A 27,116-nucleotide genomic window follows, 5' to 3' on the forward strand; every position below is an offset into this window, starting at 1 on the left:
TGTCTTACCCCCAAAACATCCAAGGTAATGTCTCCATCTAGATTGGTCAATGGTTCGAATTAATGAATCGTATGCATCTATATATAAACTTGAAATTTTATTAAGAATTTTCATAACGCCAACCTACTCATAGGTAATGGTAACTTTATCAGAAAATTCATAAAGTCACGTGCAATTAGGATACATTGATAACTTTTTATAAAATTAACATAAAAATAGGATAAATTGCTAATGTTTGGAAATTTATATATATATATAAATAACTGAATAAATAAAAGAAACATTCAAAGTTGTCAAACCGTTATAGAAAAAGTTAACTTATTAATTATCATTTAAAATAATCAAAATAATGAATGAGATAATAATAATTAATTCCCTGTTAATTGTCATTTAACAAGGTCTATCAAACAAATCAACGCGAGATAGTTATTAGGAAAATTACCACGACTGATTAGTACATAATGTGATTCCTAATTTATCAAGGAATTACAATCACCACTCCATTCCAACTTCGACATTCAAAGCTGGCTGTTGGTTCAATAATTATTATATAACTTGGCTCTAATACCACTAAAATGTCATGTTTCAAACGAAAAATTCGAAAACAACCAGCTTCGGTAGTACAGTAATTACAAAACAAACCAGTCTTTTCATTCCAAAATAAATTGTAAACTATTTATACTATTCGAACTAATTAAATTACATCCACTTAAATTTCAAAATCCTCTATTGCAGCGGAATTCTAGTCTTCCCGTAAGAAATTGAAGCAAATTCACCATCCCTAGAACTCTACTTCCTCCCTATCCTTGATTTCATTCTCAGTCCAATTTCGTCTCTAATTGAAATGAGTTGTAAGGGGTGAGTGACTTGGAGTCACCCTGTAAGCGGGGGATAAAATACAAATACAACAGTTCTTGAGATGCAGTAGCTTTTCAATAGTAAAAAAAATAACAGTTAACTCAAAACGGAAATATACATAGGTATTGAAATTAAATCATATTTCTCATGGCTTGAGCTAATATCAGCCCTCTAGAGTTATCCCTCCTAGAGGAGAGGTCAGAAATCGAAAGTAGTTCAGAAATAAGAAGTGTTCAGAATATGTATCCCAACCATTTAGTTCATAATTAATTCAGTGCTCTAAAATATAGTAATGACAGTAATTAGTAATCTCTAGTAATTGGTAATAATAGTAGTGTAACAAAATAATTTTCATAAAATGAAGCTATCACTTTAAGAACTCATAATTTGTGTAATAAGCCCACTTATCGAAATCCTTAGAAGTTGATATGGCGGTTGAAAGATGAGATTCTTTAAGTACACTTCTCCTTCCTTGCCAAAATGATTCTATCAAGGATATATCTTCTCTTCCGATCAAGTTTTTCCGTAACTTTCCCATGGTTATTTATAGGAGTGAAGTTTTGATCTCCACCAACCCCACTATCTCCACTAACACCCTTATCTCTACTAACACCATGATCTCCACTATCCTATTCAAATCGTGGTCTTTACATCTAGTGGGGAGCCTCCGTTGTCCTGGCATCTAGAAAGTGACTACATGACTCGATTGAACGTAAGACTACTATACTGTCCAGACCCATGACACCCTAGGACTAGGATGTCTAAAGAAATCAGAAGCCCGGGCGACTCTATTGTCCTGTGCAAACCACTCTACTAGTCTCTGTCTAGTAGTCTCAGGTGACCCAGCAGCCTTAAGAATGAGATCCTGTATGTCTAGTAAACACTTGATCAGCCGTGAATCTGAATGAGCTACTTGCTAGGTCCACAAATCAATGTGACTCAAGTAGTTATGATCCTTGATGTAACCCTATCTTTATGGAAAATACTTTGGTTAATCCACCTGAATTCACTCTTGTCATTACATCCTCATACATATCCTTAATTAGTTCAATATATACTATACTAGCCCCTCTCTTTTCTAGAATCCTCTACATAATTTCTCTTATGACTCTATCATAAGTTTTTTCTAGGTTGACAAATACCATAATTTGTGAGAGCAAAATCTACATTGAAAATTATTTTTAACCTAAACTGAGTTATTTTGGTCCACTAAGCACTAACTATATGTTAAGTGTTTAACAAGTTATGTGCATTGGAAAATGTCAACTAAGAGGATTCATTGACTCTATAAATTCAAGAAAGACATAGATAGAGCGAGATTACATGTTTGAGAATTGTAGGTCCACCCATGGTAAAAATATCATGCTGTGTCGGTTGGCATCGACATAATTTTCCATTATATTCACTTACCTGCATATCTTAATGACATTGCGGCGGTAGTCGTTGCCTCGCGGCATCCTCCACAAAGTCGCTAAGGAAGCCGCGACCTCATGACGTTGTGGAGGACGTCACAAGGTCGCAACTTCCTCCATATTTTTTATTTATTTATTTTCATTTCTATTTTTTATGTTTAAGACATTTAATTCAAATTTTTTTCTCTCTCTTAATTTTTTTACTCCTTAATTTGTTAATTCTTTTTCCTCCTTTATTATTAATTTTTTCCCTTCTTCAATGGCCCACGAGGATAAACAGAGAAGAAAAAAAATCTCTTTACCTCTTTAACATGGTTAATTTTCAACTCCTTCATCCATCCACAAGATATATAAAAATTTCTCTTAAAAGATAGTTATTTTTTTCCCCTCCATCTATCCATGAGGCAAATTGAGAAAAATAAACCTAGAGAACATATTGTTAAAATAAATAAATTAATATAATATAATATAATTTCTAACATTATAAAATATACCACTATGAATTAAATTATTGTATATATAAATTTGATTAAATTTTAAACTAGTGAAAATAAATCCATTAAATCTAGTTTAAACCTATTTGATCTTGCCATGTCTACTTGATGAACTTCATCTAATCTTAAGTTGACTTTTACTTAATAAGCATCAAACATTTCACGAGATAATATAAAACTTGAATTCAACATTTAAAATTCAAATATAATTCAATAATAACCCTCTATAACAATCAAATCCAATTAACCACCCAGCCTTAAGAGCCACGCTTTCATTTGGTCAAAGTTTTATCTAATGGAGAATTTATCTTTTTTCTTTTGTTCTGTTTTATTGATTTATATGTGTTGTGAAAGACATCAAAGCTTGTAAATAAATGAAAGCTCGTCGAAATAGTGATACAGTTTGATATGCAAGTAGACCAATTAGCGCAGTGTCGACTAGTGATACACTGACTTGGAGCTTTTCTTGGTCGATTTCTCATCCAATTTAATGCCAACTATATAATCCCCAGGCAAAGGGGACCCTTTTCAATTTCAGCTATGCACCACCTAGGACACTTTTTAGAATATTGTACTCCACGTTCAAAACACCACAGCATGTTTACATGAATGCATTTTTTTAATTCAATATATTAATTTGGTTTTAGTATTTTCTAGTGTAAAATTGCATGCATGTATGTGGCATATGGCATGTGGCATGTGGCATGTGGCATGTGAAAGAACGCAAAGTCATAGCATACGCAACTTTTTTAGAGTGTTAGTATTTTGTAGATTGTATATGATAGCACGATATTGATATCTTCATGTAATTATTTTTTCCTTAATTATGTTTTTTCTCAAACTTCAGTCATGACGAATTACCTCGTCATGGCCGGTCCCAAGCCCAGAGAAAGGAGGAGGATTACGTTAGGTTGCCAGTCAGTGTTAAAATATGACAAATGTCCAATGAATGGATCCATAACAATCAAATATTAATAAAAAATATTTTTTTAATTAATATATTTATATTTAAAAAAGTACCAAAACTTATCGACACGATATGATACTGAAATCATATCATTCCGGATGCAATAAGTCTTGGGCGTGGTTTGGGAATTTTGAAAACACTTTGTTGGTTTGATGAGGGGCGTTTTGGGCACTTCATGTGGATAAGTAGTCTTCTTTTGACATTTTTAATGTTAACAACACTCTTTGGGTATTTCCATAAAGTAGTGTGGTTCAGAAAGTTTGCCTTAATTGAAAAGTTAGCTGGTGCCGCAGACATGGAAATAGGCCCTAGAACTTGGAAAAGGAAAACAATACTAATTAATGACTTGTATGAGTGATGATGAGGATCAAAATGAATGCAGTGTGTGCTACTTTTAAGTTCTTTAAGTAATTGGTAAAAGGTTTGATATTTTATGATAGTGATGCCATAAACTTTTCTAGGTACCTGTTGTCCGTATCTAGATTCAATATTGAGTAGTCTGGTTTGATATTCTTTAATATTTTGGGGATCCTAAAATTAATTTATCTTCAAAGATTACTAAGAAATTTACCATCCAATGATCACCTAGTAACATATTTTAGAATATTTACCATCTTCTTGGACTTGTATATTTCTGGGTATGTGAGCTTGAGTGATTGAGCATTCAATTCTAATCATCTTTAATAGGTATTCTCTGAAATATTTTACAATTTGGGACTCTGATTCTGCACTGGTTTGAATTTATTTTCAACCTGGTCTATTTAAGTCTGGAATACTATCAATTGAGCAGTTAATAAATTATTTTACTTTGTTAATTTTCCTTTTATTTTGAAGAGAGACTCAATTAAAATCTTCTCTTTAATTGTGACAGATACCACACCAGCAATATCATCATGGATTTCTAGAGTTTCTACTGTTGCATTTGCAATGGCATCAGTGGTTGCAGCGCTTCTTAGTGTTTCAACCACAAGCCTTCTTACTTCTGGAGCAATTTCTAGACCTAAATCATCTCTTGTTTCTGAACCAACAAGGAATCTTTTGGTATAGTACAGTAGCTATGAGAATCAAGAATCTAACATTTTATTTAAGTTGCACAGTTTCTTTTGGTTTCATATCAATTTACATTGAAGCATTGGTTAGAAAATCATACCTAATATTTCTCGCGAGCCTCATTTGGAGTCTTTATGTTTTTTAAAATCATTCTAGAGGTTTCTCAATCTCAAGTGGAGTATTCAATTGGTTTTAAGTTGAAAAGAGGTCAATTTTGAGTTGAAAATATCAATGACCTTTTTTTATCAAAAATTCTGATGATACTTTTCGACTCAAAAATACCGTAACATTCCACCTGAGATTCTCAAGAAATTTTGGGTATAATTTTCTGTCCAAACTGACATGATATGGATAGTTGATCCATCTCAATTAAGAAAACTTCAGGTATAGCCTGTCTCTCATGAATGAACTGGTATAAATTTTTTCACCAAAATTAGCAAGTTTGGTCCATCAAAATAATTGGATTAGAGGAGGTCACAGACATTTTAAGTATATGGAGAGAAGGGGCAACATTTGTGCATTTTAAAAGTAGAGGGCAGGGAGTTGGATACCCAAAAATAGGATGCACCCTCTAGAAAATCTGCTAGTTTCATAAAACAGGGCAGTCCGGTGCACGAAACTCCTGCCATGCAGGGTCCCGGGGAATGATCCATTGTACGCAGTCTTACCCTGCTTTTTGCAAGAGGTTGTTTACAGAAAATCTGCTAGTTTCATCTCTGACTAAAATATATTGTTCCAGTAAATCTCTTAAGAATGCCGACTTGTACCTTTCCATTATGAAAAAATATGAACGATCAAATCCAATATGGTGTTTGCAATCATGTAGTTCTCTTTTATTTCTATTATCAAACTCACTTTATCATGAGGGAAAATTTCCAATAGTCTGTCTTACATTTTGTTCGCAGAGATTTGTATGTCACATCCAGGTCTTTGCGCTCTCCCGGTGGTTGTTAACTACCATTCCCATCGAGTACTATGAATTCTCGAGGAGCATAGCTTGGAGTATTCCGTACATCAATCTTCCTTGGGAAAGTGTCTCCACTCCACTTGCTGAATATTCGTCTGATAGATTTGGACGATATTCTGAAGCATGGGGCAGTGCCAAATTAAACTTTGAGCCCCCAACGCCGCCAAACCAAATCATGGAAATGGACCCTTCTTTTAATGGGAAGCCACTTACACCTGAAGACTACATGTCATTTCTTGAGGTCAGAATTATCTTTTCAGAATCGCTTCAAGTGTTTTACGAGCTCCTGTTTAATAATCTAAAACAGTTTTCAAAATGCATACTTGCAGAATCAAAACATGAGAGCTGGAGCTGAATTCATTAATGTTCCTCAAACTTCATATAGGTAGGTCAAAACTCAGGAAAGGCAAATTGCATGTTTATCCTTATTCCTGCTTAAATCAAGACACTGAAAAATATCTTAAAATTGCTTCACTTGTATACTTCTCTTGAATGTTGAGCACCAAATTTTAGCTTAATGAGACATCAAGCTATTCTTGCTGCAACAGATGGACATATTTTGGTCGAAACATTTTCTGGCTGGCTGTCTTTAGTGGTGGATTGATCTTGCTCCATATGGCAATTCTTTGCTTTCTGAAATGGAAGAAGAATCTGGAAAATCAAAAGGAGTTTGGAGCCCTTGTGTTCCCAAGGCTTGAAATATTCTTGATAATGCTTGCATTGCCATGTATTAGTCAGGCGTCTGTTGTGATAATTAAAGGTAATTGTTCATTAGTTTTATTGGCTTTAATTCTTCTAGCAAACTTTCCCATTAGTTTTATTGTGTTTCCAGTTAAAATATAATCTTTCAACAGCTAACATTTTCTTCCAAAAGTCAAGATCTTTCTGTTTCTGTCAATGGAATCACTTGTTAGTTCTAATTGGCTTTCTTCTCTTATGGACGCAAGGGAAAACAACTGCCGGTGTAATAATTGGAATTTTGCTTCTCAGTATCTCCACATGTTTTCTTATATCCTTGCTACTGTTACTCTCGATTGGCATCACCATGGGCAAGCTTCTACAGTACAAGGAAGTGCACAAGGAAGGGCAGAAGTTCCATTGGTACCACGAGCTCATCCGCATAACTCTCGGCCCTGGAAAAAGAGGCCAATGGACATGGAAAGATCAAGCTAACTCGCTAAATCTAATAAAACTAGGACCATTATTTGAGGACCTTCGAGGGCCACCAAAGTACATGCTCACACAAATTTCCGGTGGTGGGAATCAAGGAAAGCAGGATGACCGTATAATTGCTTCTGACGATGAGAATGAAGATGCAGAAGCCCCAATTATCCAGAAGCTATTTGGCATCCTAAGAATCTACTATACGCTTCTTGAATCGGTTAAACGCATTTCTCTTGGAATTCTGGCCGGAGCTCACTCAGCAAGCAGCCCTTCGAGAGTTCCTATTCTGATTGTTTTGTCCATCACGTCATTTCAACTCTTTTTCATGGTCTTGAAAAAGCCCTTCATCAAAAAGAAACTGCAACTTGTGGAGATCATTTCAGTAGCTAGTGAGGTGGGTTTGTTTGGGGCTTTTCTCGCTCTCCTCGAGAAGGATTTCTCTGATGCTGACGAGGGAGTGGGGATCTTTATGCTGGCAATGTTTGTCATCATGTTCACTGCACAATTGGTCAATGAGTTGTATGCCTTGTATCGACAAGTCATTCGACTGAGCCCGGCTAGGGACTCGTTCTCTTCAGGTTTGAAGAGTGTATTTGGAGGTCTGTTACTGATTGTACTGCCAACGTGCCTATCGACAAAAATTACTGAGCAGTTGTCATCCAGAAACAGAGAGAATGGAATTACCTTACATCCTCCTCCGAGTGAAGTTCAAAGAACGTCAGGTACAAGTGAACTATCATGGTTGCGACAACTCAGAGCATTCGCTAAGGGCAGCTTCAGCAGAGAAGACAGAGGGGGAGCGCCGAGTGACCCTTCAACCAGTGCACCCCGCAGGAGTAGCTTTTGGACTGGTAAGAGAAGCAGGAGCTCATCTGTAACGTCATCATCTGACAACAAGGAGAAAGGGGACTCCAAGTCGAAGTCCAGAGGACTGTATAAGGATTTGGAGAAGATTTTCTCTTCAAACTGATTAGAATCATTCAGTATGAACATTCATATTAAGATGAGGTGCGAAAGTTCATTTTGAGCTCTGCAGTGGAAGAAGACTTTTTTGGATTAATGGAATTTAAAATCCTAAACATAATCACAGGTGGCCGTAGGAAGGAACGAACATATATGTAGACCAAATACAATGTTTGAGCAAGTTTAATTTATCGATGGTGATTCCTAGATTGTAGTTGTGCTTCAGCTTTTCACTGTCAGTATGTTTGATGTACAGGATGACATGTGATGACTTGATGAGGAGAGCTGAGGGGGACTTAATCTTGCATCTGCTATCAATTTCTAATGCTGTTACATTCTCAACTTTAAATCAAGGCAAATAATTGGTATTTGTTGAAACATGAATGATGAATGAGTTCCACTGCTCGACGCAAGAACGTTTGTTATTGGCACAAGATGCTGTCAAAGGGCATTCATGAGGGTAGTAATTTGTTGTTATTCATGTCAAACAAAGTGTCATTTAGGTCAACATAATAAATAAAATAAAATATCATAAACTAATCTCTGTTTTAAAACATAATTTTATAGCAATTAAGACTAAGATCATCAACGATCAAAAACCAAGATGAATCACTATGCCAACATTAATCGGTCATCTCGACATAATTTAATCCAATCCAGCTCCAATAACCGATCAAATGTGCTTTGCTTTTAGGTCTGCAGGACTCCAAGAAATGAAAAGAAGTGGTCTACAATCTCAATTGTCTAGTCCAACCAATGAAATCCTAACAGAATCAAGAACAAAGTAGCATCATCGTGGTTGATCCTAACAAATCCAAACAACATTTCCAGGGACTTCAACATCATCAAGCTAAACAATGAAACACTATCCAAACATAAGCACGGGTGCTAGATATTGTCAAATGCAGCACATATTTGGCGTCATAATCTTGATGACAATTTGGAAAATGCATCATGAACCAATGCTGACATCCCCACAAGAATGTGACCCTGCTGTGACGCCTCAAGTATTTCTTATATTGTAAGGAATACTTAAAATGATCCCCAAAACACAAATTACAATTGATTTGATCCGTCCGGAGTCAAATTCATACTCTGTGATTTAACTCTGTCGATTATCTTCTGCCTTCCTGATAGATCATCTTCATACACAACGACCTACATACAAGAACATGGTTTATAAAATAAACTTGTCTTAAGATGATTAAACAAAGATTAATCACACACCTGTGAATCTGTTTGTGTCTCACTAAAAGCATAATTGCCATTAACTTTTTCATGAGACGAAGCAGCAGAAGCCATGACATCAGCAGTCCTACAGGAAAGGCAACAACAGTTGGTAAAATGAGATGCCAACTAAACTGTTTTCAAATTATGACAAGACAATCATATTGTCCTTACACAAAAAGGTATATTAATTACCATAAATGGGATTTTACATGAAGACAACTACAAGTATTTTCAAAAAATATTCCATAGTTCAAACTAGATTCAGCAGTTAAACTGCAAACGGATGCAGCAGTAAGTATTCAATTCTCATCTGCCTGAGACTACATACGGATGAACTGTAGTATATGCATATCACTGGAAATTTGATTGAATAACAAAGCTACATGCAGTTGAACAATGTCCTGCAGATTTGCCAGGACACCAAGAAATTATAGACGATATACCATTGATTATGGAAAAAACAGCACATTAGATGGGCCATAACTAATAATTGAATTGTCTTTTATCCAAAAGAAATAAATGGTAGATGTATGTCCAGTGTAGCATCTGCTCCAAGAGTAATGATTGTAGTCAAAGACCTCATCAATATATAAACAATTGTTTAGTCTAGCGGTAAGCGAATTAGATCCGAAGAATTTTCACTAAAGGTCAAGGGTTCGAATTCATATAAAGGTGGCTCGCTCACCCCAAGCGCCACTATTGGGAGGGGTTTATCCTTGCCACTCCTGCCTTGAATGAGAAATTTGTTACATCCAATGTGGTGTAGAGACACCTCGTGATCAAAGACCAAGAAAAAAAACCACACCAATACGAACAAACAATTCTTAACCTGCAAACTTCATTTTGAGAACAGATGTCATCTACATAAGTTCATATAAAATCACATACTTCTACCATTAATCCCCTCTCCTTGTCTTGAGATCAAGAGGAAATGTTTGACAATTAATTGGTATCTGATTTAAAAGTGCTTCCAAAATCCATGACACACATTAAGATTTCTTTTAGCATTTAAATCCACAATTATCTCATTTTCTATCATCTTCAATTATTGCCTTCGCTGCATGGAAAATCATGGAGCAATGTTCCAGAGAAATAATATCCATTTGAATGTAAATATTTTCCTAGCTCTGAACTTCCTAGGAAAAATATTGATAACTTACTTGTTCATCCAATGTTTTGAAACACCAAAAGTGGAGCTTGAACTTTCATTACCTTTGCAAATTATAGAATGGTCAGATGAAAACATCTGCAGCTAGTTAAGGTAAAATAAAATCAAGTGAGAAGGATAAATCCCATGATTCAGATAAAAAGGATACTCCTTGTCCACAACCAGATTGCTGAGGTGACTTCATATCCTGGATCTTCAGCGAGGGAAAAAGGGATCAGTTTGGTTAGTAACGTCTACAGTACTTTAAGGAAATATGCAAATAATTACATTTGGTGACTGAGCCAGTAGATATTCAATAGCATCTGCAAAATCAGGAACTGTTTTATCATTACTAATCAAGGAATTTTCAGGTATTCTATTTTTCTTTGCTGCATCAGTATTCGTACGACATTCCGATAATCGTAAACTTTTCCTACATATTCCAACATCCTTTTCGCAAAGGCCTTCATATGAGAATCCTGCAATGTCCATATTCTTAATCTGAAAAATAAATAAAGGACAATTGTTGTACTCTGTCTAAGATTCACCTGCCCTTTTGGTTGTGTTCTTTTTTGACTCCAAAGACTCACTCACCAGCTGAGATGGAATCCCAGAAATCTGAGCTGTCTGTGACTGTGTAGGGTACTGACTCAGAGTGCATAAACCTGCTTCCAAATCCTCATCACTTACAGGTTTAGGCCGAAATGGATCAAGACTAATAATCATATCCTACAAAAGGATTTGGAAAAAAAGTTTCAAAGACAGTATGGTTTTGTACTTCATGGAAGAAATGCACAACTCAAAAAGAGTTAAACCTGAAAAATGCACTCTTTAATCCAATCAAAAGTGATGGATTGAATTCCCCACCTACAAGCAGCCTCATATTTTGGTCCAGTGGCAAACTTACACAATAAATGTGTGACTTTTTTAGTCAATTTCTCAGTAAATTTAGCCCCCAGCGTAAAGCACAAGTTTCTTAACAAAAGTCTTTCTTTCTCTTCATACTGTGAGACACAAAATCGAAGGCTTTCAAATCCAGATAGCGGAATGTGACACCGCAATGGAGAGTAGATAATATGGCTTCCAACATCTTGGATGTGTGCATCCTATAACAATGCCACTCCACAAAACATGCTCTTGTTTAGCATCATTTAAGAAAAATAATATACAATATAAAAAACAGTAGATAACAATCAATCAGGTACGCAAGAAATAAAAATTTAGCTTACTTGGAAATGCTAGTGTTATGGCTCGCATGACTCAAAGAAAAAAAATCAAACATCTATCCTTTCTAATTCATTCAACCCACTACTAAATTTGTTTGGAAGGATGTCAACTTAGCTACCACATGAGAAATTGCAAATTCTGAATATGGAACTCAAACTGCAATGAGCATAGATAAAAACAATATACAGAAATCCAAAATACTTCAAAATAACTTACCAACACATTTAGAATTGATCAAAACAAAATAAACATACAGAGATTAAAAAAAAATTATCAAGTAGCAAATTGAAGGGGAGCCTTGGCGCAACGGTAAAGTTATTGTGTGTAACCTTGTGGTCACGAGTTCGAGTTACGGAAATAACCTCGTGCAATGCATGGTAAGGCTACATACAATAGACCCAATATGATCTAACCCTTTCCCTGAACCCTGCATTGGCAAGAGATTTATGCACTGGGCTACCCTTTTTTTTATCGTGTAACAAATTAGAAGTCCACAATATAAATTTAAAAGAGATATAGAACATTAGAAAAAATCAAATTATTTATAAAAACAAAATTCAAATTTTAGTATAAACCCAATACAAATCACAGAGATTTTGCAATAACTATTCTCATGTCCTACCAAGAAGCCCTTGCAAAAACTGCATAACCGAATATAAAGGGCGGTCCCTAATTATTCATATGGCACCCCTCTTTCAAAAATTATCAAAACATTGCTTCACCTATAATTTGATGCCTGAAATACCTTTTTATGCTCCACTTCAGAGCTGCTTTGACCAACGCTGCTCGTGCCCTTGGAATAATGCATCTCCAAGGCGGAGCAACTTTTGTCAAAGCTGCTCTACGGTGGTGCAATTTTGGCCAAAGTTGCTCCACCTTGGAACAGCTTTGGTCAAAGTTGCTAGAAAGTGGTGCAGCTTTAATCAATGCTCAAGGCGGTACAGCTTTGATCAAAACTGCTCAAGGTGGTGCAAGTTTGCTCAAAGCTACTCCAAAGTGGTGCACGTTTGGTCAAAGTTTCTCCAAAGTTGTGCAACTTTGGTCAAAGCTGCTCCAAGGTGGGGCATAAAGGGGTATTTTGGATATCAAATTATGGGTGGGATGTTGTTTTGATAATTTTTTAAAAGAGAGGTGCCCATTTAACGATATGGATAATTAGGAGCACCCTTTTATTTTCTACAAAATTGCATTGTAAGCATGCAATAGCCAAGGCAATATTTTTGTTACTTTCAAGTGGAATACTATAACTTGTGTCTCTACCTCCTAAAGTTCAACTTGTTTAAGAACATTGAAGATTCACTATCAAAATAATATTATAGCCACTCCATGTTATACCTTTGAACTAGAAAAATTAACTTCTTTACTTTAGTAAAAAGCTAGATAATAAGTACCATTTCTGGTAGAGATGCACAAACCAATAACAGCAGTAATAGGAACACCACATGCCATAGGTAGTCTATTACTAGACAGCAGTTATCAATGAAAAGCAATAGCATAGCATAAATAATAAATTATGCAATTGAATATTAAACTTTGCATTCATAATACAGTGTGATAAAGATAACTACCTCCAAACAAGAGCGTATCCAATGAGTTGAAACCACAATCTGAGAACAATCAACAGGAGCATGCACGATACCGTGACACTCAATCATATAATTTGCATTCATCTTAGATTGATCGTTTATCATGGTACCTCCTCCTTCCATGACCCATTCAATAATCTCAGCCCTCTGGTTAAAAACAGGAAAGAAACACAAAGATGAGAAATATAAAATGCTACAAACAAATCTGATACCTCATCAACTGCAGTAAAATTAATGTTGATTAAAACAATATTATATGAAACAATTATATATCATCCAAGCAAAATAGCATACAATTGAAGACAAATCAAAAGACCTATGGCAAGGTGTGTCACTGGAATAACAGTTAAAAGCAATAATAAAAAATAGCTGTCCTATACAGTAAGTGCTGAATGTACTTAAAACAAGTCGAGCTATGTGCTAAGAAATTGACCAACCCGTTCTTGAGGAAAAGAACTTGAGAAACAGAAATGTTTCCCTTTAAAAGTGTTTGATGGTCCTCTAATTTGAGTACCCAAATTTCTGGAATAGGGGCCATGTTTCTGAATTCCCTGACTCAAACTTTTTCCAGCAGAACATGGGTTTGATATTTCAGCATTAATCGCTATTTTCGAAAGGCTTCCATTTACATTATTTTTGGTTCTCTTCTCTGAAAATAACTCTGCTCTGAATTTATCTGAATGATGACTGGCTGATACAGAAGGAATGGCAGCAAAATTTTCCACCTTGGCAGTAGATGACTCAGTGGCATAGCATGTGGAATCTGCAATCCAAAGTAATAGGTAGAAAAAGAAAATTCAGGTCAATATGTGATTTCAAACAATTCAAGAGACCCCAACTATATCAAGAATGGTGAGATGAGAGATTTCATTCATGTGAAATTGCACAGAATATCAGAGAAGAATATATGTGAAGCTAAAACCTTTTGAAAAAATTAGTTCAGATGCTAGGTGTCTTGTGCTTATAGGGAGTGCTTCCTTTGTTTTATTACACTCCTCAAGCCAAGTAGCTTTTACCACATTGATGACACCACAAGCAGCTAAGTGTCTTACCTCTTTCTTTTCACTACAAATAAACAATCATATTTGAGGAACACTAATATGGAACTTTTGAATTTTTGGAATATGAGAAATGGAATTAGACAGTTTTCTAATTGTCAAGCAAGATACAGAAAAACTTGCCTATCTGAAGGTTCACCAATGATTATGTGAGTCAGTTTCTCACTAAGTGACATATGCCGAGTGCCCCCACCCTTAATTATCATATTTAGAAGTTTGCTTAGTTCAGCCTCAGAGAAACCCACAAGTGAAATTCTGCAATCTGACAAATAAAGGTCATAATCATCTGACTCTAAGTCATCAATGATGCAAGTGTCCAACTTCTGTTCATCCTTCATCAGTATCACTGCTGAATCAGTCCCCTCATTATTCACCTTAGTGGCATCAGAAAATGAAGAAGATACATTCTGTGACAGCGTAGCTTCTACGTCCCCAAACATTAGTGGTGAAACAGTTTGGGAGTTCGTATTACTCAACTCCTGGCATCTTCGTTCCTTTTGAGAACGTTTCACATCATTGCAAGAAACAGAATTTAATTGAACAGGGAACAAAGCTTCATCTAGACAAGCTACAAAAAAATACAGAAAAGTAAAATGCATGCATTCAGAGATTAAAATAAGGATAGTGGTATGCAGTGTCCAAGAAAATCACATCTCAATCCTGCACAGATATACCTCTTCTCACAATAGATTGATCAATCCATCTGTGGGTAACAATATGAATATAACCCCACCGTCGTGCAACCATGTACTTATCCCCTTGAGGAGAGTATTTACTGTCAAGGATCTAATGTTTCTCACAAACAACAGTAATACAAGAGAGAAAATTGACTATGACTGGGCTTTTCATATATTGCAAAAGACTAACAAACATGGTACCTCATGACTTATCTATCTGTACTACTGAGAATCAATATACAGCAACTGAAATGTCAACTGAAGTATAAAAACATGGATTTGTGAAAGAAAAAAAAACGAAAAGAGGATATGTCTGAAATTAAATGACTGCACTTTTTGGTAAGATCAGCTGAATAAGAGCCACCATTGTCTATAATCAGCTTCTCCATCTCCTTTCTCTCATCTGTCAAGTTTGACATTATATACTTTGATTACTAATTATTATGAGGGAAATAATTAGAAGTTACTGCAAAAGAGGATCCAGAAGGCACACTAATTGCTCAAGCTTACTGATTTCCTATGTCAAAAGTCTGGGCATAGGACATAGTTCTGAAAAACATGATTAACCATTACTTCATGACTACAATTAATTATTACTTATTTTCCTAATTTATAACCAGACTAGGTTATTGTCTTAATATATAAGATTTTTTCCAGGCATACCTGCAGGAATTCTTGTTACGCAGATAGTCAAACCACTGAAAGGAAGAATCCTATAAGCCTCTTGTGGCACAACACGATGCTCAGTCCAGCATTGCCTTAACCAGCTCATTGTGACAATAGGCTTCTTAAGGATGTTTAAGGCCCACTAGAAGACATTCAAATCATAAAGTCCATTGTATGAAATATCAAATGAATTCAGGTACATATTAATAGTATGCAATAAAAACAAAATAAGAAGTGGGGGGAAAAAGCTACTCTAGGAACATATATACTTGTAAAATTTAATATCTTATAAACGCTAAGTGGTAAATGAGAACTTACTAATCAATTAGAACAAACATTTTAACTGAGTAAATCAATACTTAGCAGCATTACCTTCTTAGTATTTGCATAATTAGAACATCATAAACAATTTAAATTTTACTTAGTTTATGTCTAATGTAATGTGCAAGAAGAGCCCTTGTTCTTGCTAACAGCCAGTCTAGATTATGGTGGATATCTACCACAGGTAATATTCAGAGTAAAAAAAACCTGTGGACTAAAACTAGGACCCTATTTACTTGGTAAGGATGATAGAAAATTGGGAAATAAAACTAGATAAGGGATGGAGATACAGAAGACAAGAAAACAAAGATGCTTATTTTCTTGTTATTTAGTGAACAGTAAATTGGAGAGGAGCAAAGTGCTTCTTCCACTTTCCACTTTGGATGAACATATAGAGAAAAGAAAGTTGAAATTTTCTATGTTAAGTTGATTGGCTGATCACTATTCTAAAAGCAAATCTTGTTAGGGAGGACACACATCTACAATTTTATATATTTAACACTTGCAAAGGATGGACGAACTGGAGTTAGTTGGATAAAGTCAGATGCCAGGGATGAAACGGTTATATAATTGTTATTACACAAAGGAGAACCATGAAATAATCTATACAAGGCAGCAGCATGATACCCTATAATTTAAACACCAAATGTGGACTAACCTCAACTAAAATAGATAACTGTTAACACTAAATCTCAAGTTGGATTAAAGATATTATCCATATCAAACTTATTCTATAAATTAGAAAAAGAACTTAAAAAAGAAAAATAAGACTAAAAAAGTAAGATTAAGACATAATGCAAATGGAGAAGCTTAAAGATGCCCCCAAGTTGATCTGTAAGGAGTTTACAGTTCATAACAATCTTTAAGGGAGAGATCTTTGAAGGATTAAGTTGATCATGATCTTCATGACTTGATATTATCTTCTTCCTTGACTCTCCCTTAAACTGAAGATACAAGGGAATAAAGTCTATGAGTCAATAACATGATGATTTCGTAAGAGGTTGCAGAGTGAAATAAATATGTTAGGGTTCCATTAAGTACACTTGAGATTTGGAATTAATATTGAAAAAGAAATTGAGTGAAGTTTGATATTATACATCAGATTTTTATACATCTCAACTAAATTATGTGATTAATATGCCAGAGGCTGAAAAGCTAAGAGCAAACCAATTGACGCTCACATGGATTAGAATGTGAAATTGATACCAAGACAAGGGAGTTATTACCTATTCAAGGAAAGTACAAAAGGTTAGTTGGAAAGTTGCTACCTCATAGTCAAGAAACCTGATATCTTATTTACTGCAAGTGTGATCAGTCAATTTCTTGAGGCCTGTTAGGGTCATTAGACACAACTCTAAAGATTCTGTGATATATAAAAATTGCCTCAGCAAAAGTAACCAAGGTCCTATTCGAATTACGGGATATATTGATGCAGATTAGGCACACTCACCACAAACACAACATTTATGAGTTAGGAATGAATTAATTATCCTTTATGATATTAATCAAGGGATGCAAATACTATCAGCAGGAAAATAATAAATTTTAATTAATGCATATTGGTAATGAAAGCTTTATAGGGAGAGGGAGAGGGCTAACCCCGGCCTGCCTTTGTGTCTGCCCCTATGGATATCCTATCCAAACTATCTACATCAACCTACTATGTTCATTTAAGGCAAAACGATACCTTGAAAGAGCAAGCAGGAAATAGTTGTTACTAAGTCAGGAGGAAAGAAAGAATATCAAGCTATCACTCTAGCTGCATTTAAGTTTATCAGGCTCCAACAATTAATAATTGAATTAGAAAATGTTCCTATAAAGTTGATTAAGCTAGTTACATGATTGTCCACATTTCTTTAAAGCCAATGTCTTGGTAAGCATATAGAGAATAGTTATCACTAAAACATCACCTCATTTATAAGTTCCAAGGAGCAATTAGCAAGTTTGTTTAATAAAGCTTTAAGGTTCTAGACTTTGATACATTTGTAGCAAGTTGGGTTTTACAATATCACTGAACCAACTTGAGGGAGAATGTTTAGCAATAAACCTACTCGCAAATAAATATGACTTAAATGTAAACATACCAAGCTTAGGGATGTAGAAATAAATGGTAATGAAGTAATACATAAAAGTAAAGGGGGCTATTTTAGGAACCACGCTAATAACTTTTCCAAATATTGTCAAATATTGATTGCTAGTTGATTAATTCAAGAAATTACATGATATATAGAATTTTTTCACACAAGATATTGTACATCATTAATATTATTATAATTTTCAAAAAAGAAAGAGGCACAACATGTGCACCTACAAATACCCCTACATATGCATTGTGTAGTAATTTGGGGCTTGCATATGTTTTTTAATACCTTAGTAAACATTCATTGACAAGATAAGGACCGACAAGGCCGAGCACAGCCTAGGCCCAATTGGCCCATTTTTATGGTGTGTCATGCAACGCCCAATCTATCACAGTCATGCTAAGCACGAATCATGACTTTAGAGTCAGCCGCCCATCATAGGCACTGGCCTAGTTGAGTGATGCCTGATCCATAGGCCCTTATTTATTTTTCAATAATAATAATACTAATAATTTAAAATTTTAAAATAAAAAATTAGAAAATAAAAAATCATAGAATTATTTTTATCAAATAAATATATATATCATGTTTTTTATTTTTCAGATATTTTTTTTCTTTTTTCAAAATTTTTTCTTATTTTTTAGTATCTGAGTTAGGCTAGACAAAGCTCGAAGCTAGGCTCGACACAGCCTACCACTGAGACGTGCTGCCCCAACCAAGCCCCACATGGCTCAAAACTTATCAAGTTACATCAGACACAACATAGGCAAATCAGGTCGCAAGCAACCCAACCCAATTGCCACGACTATATTTTATCATAAAAACAATAGTAGAAATGGATGTAGTTATAATGAACAAAGATGAACAGAAGTAGTTTTCGAACAATGTCTAGTACAGAGTCAAAAGATTATGTTAACTTGTGTAGCAACCTATGCAATAATTGATCATCCAAACTTATCCCAATTGTATCTTGAATGCTAGTCAGGGTAACCATAGTGAACATAAGATGGATATGAACTACGTCCGCATCATGATCTCCACCTCCATGACCTTGTGTAGCAGCAAGAGCTACTACTTCAGATGGAGACTAGTAGACGATAGATAAGGATGCAATAGTAGTGCAAAACACTCAATCCAAAGCTTAACAAAGATGTTAGTGTGGCATATATATGTACTGATAGAGTAAAGCATTGTGTGAGTTATCTAGGTGGGACAGGAATTGTACCACTTGAAGTTCTTCATGTTCACAGCTTAAAAATTGGGGATCCATGGCGACCGAATAATATATAGTTGATTCATGCCACTAACCTGGGAGAGTGGCAAAATATTCCTTTACTAAATGACTCTCCTTCTAAGTTTTAAAAAAAAAAAACAGACAGTTATGAGGGAAGAACACAGCATACACATGGTCATGCTTATAATCCAAACCATGCTAGCGGAGCAACATGGAGAAAATGACACTGGAAAATTGATTACAGCATAAAAAACACTATTAAATGGCTACTGAATAAACAATTAAATAACATAATGCAAACAACTAACAAATTTTATGGCAGTGCGAATGAGCATAAAATAAAGAAAAGGGAAAGAAAAGAAAAGAGCAGTGGCAAAACCTGAACAAAAAAACTTATTTTCACATATCAAATAAAATTATTAAAGAAGTAAATGTGATTTTAGAGCATACTTTGTACTTAGCAGCCAATACATTCTTTACTATGACAAAATTGACATCCTGAGATGCCTTTGTATGCAATACCCCTCCCATAGCAGTAACTAGCTGCTCAATCTGAATCTGATGAAACAAATAGTAAGATATAATGCAACTTGATGGTGGATAACAAATACTCTTAGAAACTTGGAATATAAATAGCAAATCCACAGTAATATTTAATCTAAAAAAAAAGGAGAGAGAGAGCATATGCCGTTCAGCTAGATTGTAAGCATTATAACCTGGTATAGTTTTAGTGAGAGAAATTCTGAAGTTCAGCACACAAGGTCAGCACAATCCAATGTATATATACCAGTCCAATCAAGGGCCACATGAGACATGGAATGTTGCATCCAAGATTTTCCTATTTTTATATCATTTATCAATTTCATTGCACAAATGTGCAGTGAAGTCAGAGGCTATTTATTGATGTATGGAACACCAGATAATTGAACCTAATTTTAACATTGGCAAAGATTTAAAGTTAAGCTATGTTATGATCTAACAAACTTGAATAAGTGTACTAGCTCAACAAAGGAAGACCTAATAAATCAAGTTGACTAGATACTAAGCAAAGAAAAGCCCTAATAGGTCAGCTAAACCGGATACTAGGTGGAAGACTTGGCAAATTGAGAACACCAGGCGGAAAGTCTAGACAAGTCAATGGACTGGTCGATGGATCAGCGATCAAACGTTGAATCAAGTCCTGGGGTCAGAAAATCAGATGCTAAACACGTAGACATCAATCGGACTTAAGGATTTCACGGGAAATCCTAAGTCGAGATTGAGATAGTAAGAACTGTCCAAATTTACTACTTTTCATATTATTGTGTTGACATTGTGATGCAAGGATTGAAACTTAAAAGCTGTCAGAATCAATGGACTCTGGGCGCACGGAAGGGATCTAGGAGACCGGAGGTCCGAGCGCCCCAAGTAGATCCAGGTCCTCGAACAATTCGAAACCCACACGTCAGATGAGGTGGCACGCCCTAGTTGGGCAGCACACATAAACTTCTAGGTGCCCGAGAGGGATCTCGACGCCAGTGAAGGGATAAAGTCAATGTGGAAAATGTTGGTCAAAGCTTCTTCCAGATAATGCCACGATAGCCGTTCAAGCACTCGGAAGGGATCTAGGCGCTCAGAGATGACTAAGTCACCGAAGGCTTCAGATCGGATAGGCTGAGACGCCCTAAGCAGATCCAAGCGCCTGGAGTATCTTATAAAAGACCTTCGAACAACATGCTCAAATCATCATTGTCTACCCCTTCTTCCAAGTGCTCCACTCACCAAAACATTGCTTTGATAACCGCGCTTTCCTTTGATTCTTAATTGTCAGTAAAAATTGTGTTTTCTTATTGTCTTTCGTACTTGATTTTGAAAGGGGACGGTAAACATGTTACCGTTCCTTGACTTTTATAAAGACGAGTCTCTTTCTCGTTGTGATAGAGAGACTAATAGTGAATTCCATCGTAAGCGATCACCAATCGCGAGCCTTGAACTAGCAGTCATTGGGCTATGAACCCAATAAAAAACAAAGTTGTTTTATGTGTTTGAGTTATTTCTGCTACTATCTTTTAAATGAGTTTTTGAAGAACGAGAGTTAGCGAAATGCCGCACTTTCTCGATCATACAACTGGTATCAGAGTGGGGCACTCTGAATTGGTGCAACCACCATTCAAGTAAATTTTTTTTTCTTGTTTTTTCATTTTTCTTATTTCTTTACCTCCATACTACTAATTCAAGACCAAATCTTGATATAGTTTTCCTCATTTATTTTTGAATGCAAGATCTGTTTTGATGGCCCATCAAGAAGGCTACAACACAGCTCGACTAACTCTTTTCTCCTACGAGGACTTTGGCTACTAGAAGAGTCGGATGGAGTACCACCTCAAAACTCAGGTGGAGATGTGGATAGTGATTCAAACTAAATTTACTATCCCCACCGACAGAGGAGTCCCGCAACCCGACGACAAATGGGACCAACCAATAAAAAAATTTGTGGCCAACGCTAAAGCAACTCAAACTCTACAATGCAGCTAGACTAAGGAAGAACTCAACCGAGTCGAACCATTCATCAGCGCAAAGGACCTTTGGGGCAAGCTAGTTAGCTACATAAAGGGATCTCCGACGCACAAAGTAAGCGTGATTTAATTTTGAATCCACTGTGCAACATTAAAATACAAGAAGGTGAGTCGACAAGTCAACTTCACGCCCGCACCCAGAACCTCCTCAATGGACTTCATGCAATCGAACAGCAAGTGGAGAACCGCGACATAATACGATATGCACTCAAAACCTTTCCTCGGAATGCCTTATAGGCATCTGTGGTAGATGCCTACAAGGTTTCTAATGATCTTTCAAGCATTAGGTTAGATAAATTATTTTCTGAATTTGAGCTTCATGAACAGACTAATCATGCTCGGTCGAGAAAAGAGTTGCTTTGTTTGCAAGAAAAATCAAGAACAAGGAGTCAAAGCTCAAGTCTAGAATCAAACCAGAATCTAAAGATGAATTGGAAAGATGACGAAACCACCTCTGAATTAATCAACTTGGTCTGAAAACTTTTCAAGAAGAAGAAGGGCTTCACAAATCGGGAAATCAAAAAGGTGATCTAACTAAAGATAAGAAGTCTGAGTCCAACCGAACCACAAAACTCAAGTCCAAGGTGATCTACTACAGGTGCAATCCTTCCAGGCCAAATGCCCAAACACTAAAGAAAACAAGAAGCAACAAAAGAAGAAAGTCCTCAAAGCAACTTGGGACGAGTTATCTTCAGAGGAAACAAACGAAGAAGAACGAATTCAAACGAGCTTCCTAGCATTACCAGCAAGAGATCAACTGGCCTAGACTGAATCCGGACCCGAGTCCAAGACCGAATTCGCAGTCGAGTCTGAGTCAAGCCACGGATTCGTATCTGGTTCAAAAGGTCAAACCATACTATAAGTTCTACGTTAATTGATAAGTTGTATGATATGATTTCCTGTTTAACTAGAAAACTGGCTAAGTCTAATGTTTGGGTTAGGACATTCATTAAGGAAGTCGAGTCCTTTAAGGAGAAAACTAACTCAAGTTCCTATCATGTTCAAAAGAGAACCTCAACTCAAGTCCAACAGCTTGAGAAAGAGAATTCTCTCTTAAAAAGTCAAGCTAAGGAACTAAAAGGCTAGTTGGAACAGTTCACATTGAGGTCCAAGTATCTTGACATGATGCTTGGAACTCAACAAGTCATATACAACAAGTTAGGACTTGGATTCAAAGCCAAGACTCAATATAGATCATACATGTTTTTAATGAATTGATCTACTAGAAACCAAATCCAAAGGTCCCTAAGTGAAGCTTGATTAATCAAGCTGGACCAAATTAATATTGGATCCCCAAGAATCAAATTCACTACCTAGATAAACCATATCAAGGTGGTTCAGGGGGGAGCTAATAGAAAAATAATTTTTCCTACTAATGCATGATTGTTTGATTTACTGCTTTAATGTTACATGCCTAATTTATTTCTTGCTTAATTTAGAATGGTTAGATAAGGACTTACGCTTGCTTGACACTTGTCACATAGTACTAGAGTGGGCGAGATGATAATACGTTAGGGAAATTTGGTCCAAGTAGTCAAGTGGGATAAGGAATACCCTATTTGGTTTACTTAGCTAAGTGAAACTAACTGAAACTACCTCGTCACATCCTAAACTAGTTAAACCACAGTTTTTCAAGAAGTAGGTTTAGTGTGTAATTTCTTAAAAAGGTTGTCTAAGAAAGTGGTCATTGCTTCAATACTCAAAAAGGTCTTTGTGTCTCACCAAAAGCTAATTTTTGAAATGTGCACTTAACTAACAGCTAAACTTGAATCTAACACAAAATCAACCAATCTTAAAATTCAAACTAAACTAATAAAGATAAAAGGAAAAACATCTCACAACATCCATAAGACTACATTGATTGAAAATCTAGAAATTGGTGAGATGAATCTAGGGCTTAATTAGAAATTAACTTTATTAATTAAATTAATCTAATCAATTAACTAAAAATTAATTTAATTAATCTAATTCATTTAATTAAGCCAAAAAACAATTTAATCCAATTATTTAATCCTAAATTAATTTAAAACCAACTTGGTATTATTATTCAAATTAATTTAATTAAAAAATAATTAATCAGAATTAATTGATTCCAACTTAATCAATTTAAAATTCAATAAGTTTAAGACTTACTAATTGAAGTTAATAATTCTAACTTAGTAAATTCGTAATATACTTAATTAAACAAAGTTAATTTATTATAGTAACTTAAAACTTAATTAACCTAAAATTAATTAATTTAATTATTTAAATATGGAAATCAATTTAACCTAAAATTTTAATCTAAAATTAATTTAAACTCAAACTTAATAAACTTAAAATTAATCTAAATCCAAATCAAATTAATTCAAAATCATCTCACAAAGAACTCATAGCATTAACATGTTTGATAATATAGAATGAGTAAGATGGAAAATAACCCTCTTTTCAAATGTCAATTCTAAGTTGGATCCAAATCAAATATTTTATATGTAGAGACAAAGATTTGGACCAATGGATGTTGAATAGTGGGTGCTTCAGATACATGACCAGGCTAAAATTTAGTAAATTGAAACTCAAAAATCTAAGATCAATAACATTCAGAAACAATCGAAAACTTAGCATAACAGGTAATATTGAATTAAGTTCCAATTTCATTATTCGTAAAGTTATGATAGTTGATAAAGTTAAGTTTAACTTGCGTAGCATTAGTCAATTGTGTGACTCTGGTTACTCAGTAACCTTTTCAAATTTCGAATGCCTAATTAAAAATATTGAAAGCCAAAAATAACATTTTAAGAGAATTAGGAGAAATAACATCTACACAATTAATTTACCAAGCTCCCTACTTAAGTATCTACTGACACAGCAAGAGGAAACTAAGTTGTGGCATGGGAAACTGGGTCACGCTCACTTAAGATTCATTTCAAAAATGAGACAAAATGGCATAGTTTTTACCAAAATTAAAAAACTTAAAAAATATAATCTGCTTGTCAACAAGGAAAACAGACTAAATCAAATCATAAGTTAACTAACCTAAACCGAACCAACACAACACTTGAACTCCTATACATAGATTTATTTGATTTTCACGGGCTAAGTCATTAAGCGAAAACTAATAATGCTTAGTAATAATTGATGATTATTCAAGATTTATTTGGGTAAAAATTTTAAAACTAAAGATGAAACATTTGGAAATTTATTAATCTATGTAAGTTAATAGAAAATGAAAAGGATATAAAAATTAAAAGAATAAGAAGTGATCACGGAGGAAAATTTAAAAATCATAGGTTTATAGAATTTTGCCTAAGTAACGATTACCACCATGAATTTTTATGCCTAGAACTCCTCAGCAAAATGAAATAGTAGAAAGAAAAAAATAAAACATTACAAGAAGCTAATGGAACCATATTAAATGAATACAACCTATCGAATCAATTTTTGGACTGAAGTAATAAGTTCTAATTAATAAACTTTATAATAAAATCCCTTATGAAATCTATTATAACAAAATACCCAACTTAAATCACCTAAGAGTATTTGCATGCAAAGTACACATACTGAATACTAAAGATTACAACAACAATAACCAAGTCTTTTCCCACTATGTGGGGTATACTGAATACTAAAGATTACTTAGAAAAATTTACATCTAAATCAACAAATGGTATATTTCTAGGTTACTCTACAACTAGTAGAGCATATAGAGTTTATAACAAAAATACTTTAAAAATTGAAGAAACAACCAACATTATATTTGATGAAGAAAATAACTCTATTCAATCTAATCAAATTAATTCAACCAATGCACAAAAAATTAACAATCTAGGAGATGATGAATCTAGACGAATGTGTTGATCCAAATATAAGAACACCTAGATTAAGAACTAACCACCTTGACCAAATTTTTTGTAACCCAAGTCTAGGAGTTTGAACTCGATCCTCATATCGAAACTTAAGTCAAATAGCCTTAATATTAAAAATTAAACCCAAAATCATAGAAGAAGCCTTATCTGACCCTAATTGGATTATAGCAATACAAGAAGAACTGCCCAATTTGAAAGAAATCATGTGTGGGACTTAATACCTATGCTAAAAGATAAGTCAATCATTGGCATCAAATGGGTTTTAGGAATAAATTAGATGATAAAGGTGAAATGTGAATAAAGCTCGATTAGTAGCTAAGGAATTTAGTCAAGTCGAAGGACTTACTATGACGAAACTTATGCACCTATAGTTAGACTTGAATCCATTAGGATGTTGCTACCTTCGCAACATATAAGGGATTTAAATTATATCAAATGAATATAAAATCCACGTTTCTTAATGGATTCATTAGGGAAGAAGTATACGTGAGTCAGCCATCCAGATTTGAGAATCTAGACTACCCAAACTATGTCTTTAGATTGAAAAAGGCCCTATATGGACAAATTGGTTTGCCTAGGGCTTGGTATGAAAAATTGTCAACCTACTTAATATCTAAAGGGTTTAACCAAAGACAAATTGACTCAACCCTATCTGTTAAAACTTAGAAACAGATATTTTTATTGTTCAAATCTATGTAGATGACATAATCTTTAGTTCAACTAACTCAAAATTCTTAAACGAATTCATTACTTGAAAGTGAATTTGAAATGAGTCTAGTTGGAGAATTAAATTTCCTTTTAGGCTTACAAATAGAACAAACCGAAGATGGCAACTATGTTTTTCAAAATAAATATGCTAAGGAACTAGTTAAAAAATTTAGAATGAAAAATTCTAAAAAAATTAATGCACCAATGGCAACAAATGTAAAAATTGATAATAATCTAGAAGGAAAATTAGTTGACTTAAAATATTTTAGAAGTGCAATAGGTAACTATACTTAACTGCAAGCTGACCAAATATTCTATTTACAGTTAGTAAGTGTGTTAGGTATCAAACATGTGCAAAATAATCACACTTAACTATAGTAAAAAAAAATACTTAGATATATTAAAGCCACATTAAATGTAAAAATTTAGTACCTTAGAACCATTAGTTTTGACATAGTAGAATACTCTGATCCAGACTATACAAGTTGCAGACTAGACAGAAAAAGTACAAGTGACAGTTGCCAACTTTTGGTCAAAGTCTAGTCAACTAGTGTAGTAAAAAATAATATTGTGTTGCGTTATCAAAAGCAAAGAATATAATAATGGGGGAATGTGTAACCCAACTACTGTAGATGATGCATACACTAAGGCTGCGTTTGGTTAGGCGTAATGTAATATAGCTTGTAATGTAATCGAATTTGTAATGTAATGTAATGTAATCTTGATTTCATTACTACGTTTGGTAATGTAATGTATGTAATCTTTGATTACAAGGATGATTACATTCTTTTATTTGGTGTCTAATATTTTTTTTATAAGGAATGTAATTCGTATTATTATAAAATGACAAAAAATCCTACGACCTCTGCCAAAGGCGACGACCAATGGCGATAGAAGAGGGTTGCT

General features: G+C 34.7%; 2 protein-coding genes across 11 annotated transcripts in view; one reads left to right on the forward strand and one right to left on the reverse strand.

Moving 5' to 3' along the window:
* The window catches only part of LOC122045528, a 45,709-nt gene extending 37,454 nt beyond the window's left edge, over nucleotides 1–8,255 (forward strand). For both annotated transcript variants that reach the window (XM_042605780.1, XM_042605781.1), the window contains 5 exons: nucleotides 4,603–4,772; nucleotides 5,687–5,989; nucleotides 6,078–6,133; nucleotides 6,297–6,508; nucleotides 6,696–8,255. In XM_042605780.1, coding sequence (XP_042461714.1) covers nucleotides 4,603–4,772; nucleotides 5,687–5,989; nucleotides 6,078–6,133; nucleotides 6,297–6,508; nucleotides 6,696–7,882 — 1,928 coding nt within the window. In that variant the 3' untranslated portion in view covers nucleotides 7,883–8,255. The remainder of the gene's footprint in view (nucleotides 1–4,602; nucleotides 4,773–5,686; nucleotides 5,990–6,077; nucleotides 6,134–6,296; nucleotides 6,509–6,695) is intronic.
* Nucleotides 8,256–8,509: 254 nt separating this feature from the next.
* Nucleotides 8,510–27,116, reverse strand: part of LOC122045530 (DNA topoisomerase 2-binding protein 1-like) — a 30,631-nt gene continuing 12,024 nt past the window's right edge. For 2 of the 9 annotated variants that reach the window (XM_042605782.1, XM_042605789.1), the window contains 15 exons: nucleotides 19,553–19,660; nucleotides 15,464–15,608; nucleotides 15,112–15,203; nucleotides 14,798–14,891; nucleotides 14,247–14,691; nucleotides 13,988–14,130; nucleotides 13,503–13,828; nucleotides 13,048–13,212; nucleotides 11,068–11,358; nucleotides 10,801–10,981; nucleotides 10,541–10,731; nucleotides 10,422–10,466; nucleotides 10,266–10,351; nucleotides 9,103–9,190; nucleotides 8,510–9,033 (listed from right to left, as the gene is read on the reverse strand). In XM_042605782.1, the coding sequence (XP_042461716.1) occupies nucleotides 8,932–9,033; nucleotides 9,103–9,190; nucleotides 10,266–10,351; nucleotides 10,422–10,466; nucleotides 10,541–10,731; nucleotides 10,801–10,981; nucleotides 11,068–11,358; nucleotides 13,048–13,212; nucleotides 13,503–13,828; nucleotides 13,988–14,130; nucleotides 14,247–14,691; nucleotides 14,798–14,891; nucleotides 15,112–15,203; nucleotides 15,464–15,608; nucleotides 19,553–19,660 (2,502 nt within the window). In that variant the 3' untranslated portion in view covers nucleotides 8,510–8,931. Of the gene's footprint in view, nucleotides 9,034–9,102; nucleotides 9,191–10,265; nucleotides 10,352–10,421; nucleotides 10,467–10,540; nucleotides 10,754–10,800; nucleotides 10,982–11,067; nucleotides 11,359–13,047; nucleotides 13,213–13,502; nucleotides 13,829–13,987; nucleotides 14,131–14,246; nucleotides 14,692–14,797; nucleotides 14,892–15,111; nucleotides 15,204–15,463; nucleotides 15,609–19,552; nucleotides 19,661–27,116 lie in introns of those variants that run through there. The other 7 variants (XM_042605786.1, XM_042605784.1, XM_042605788.1 and 4 more) reach the window with 7 other exon arrangements.

The sequence above is a fragment of the Zingiber officinale genome, chromosome 2B (assembly GCF_018446385.1).
Source record: "Zingiber officinale cultivar Zhangliang chromosome 2B, Zo_v1.1, whole genome shotgun sequence".
NCBI lineage: Eukaryota > Viridiplantae > Streptophyta > Magnoliopsida > Zingiberales > Zingiberaceae > Zingiber > Zingiber officinale.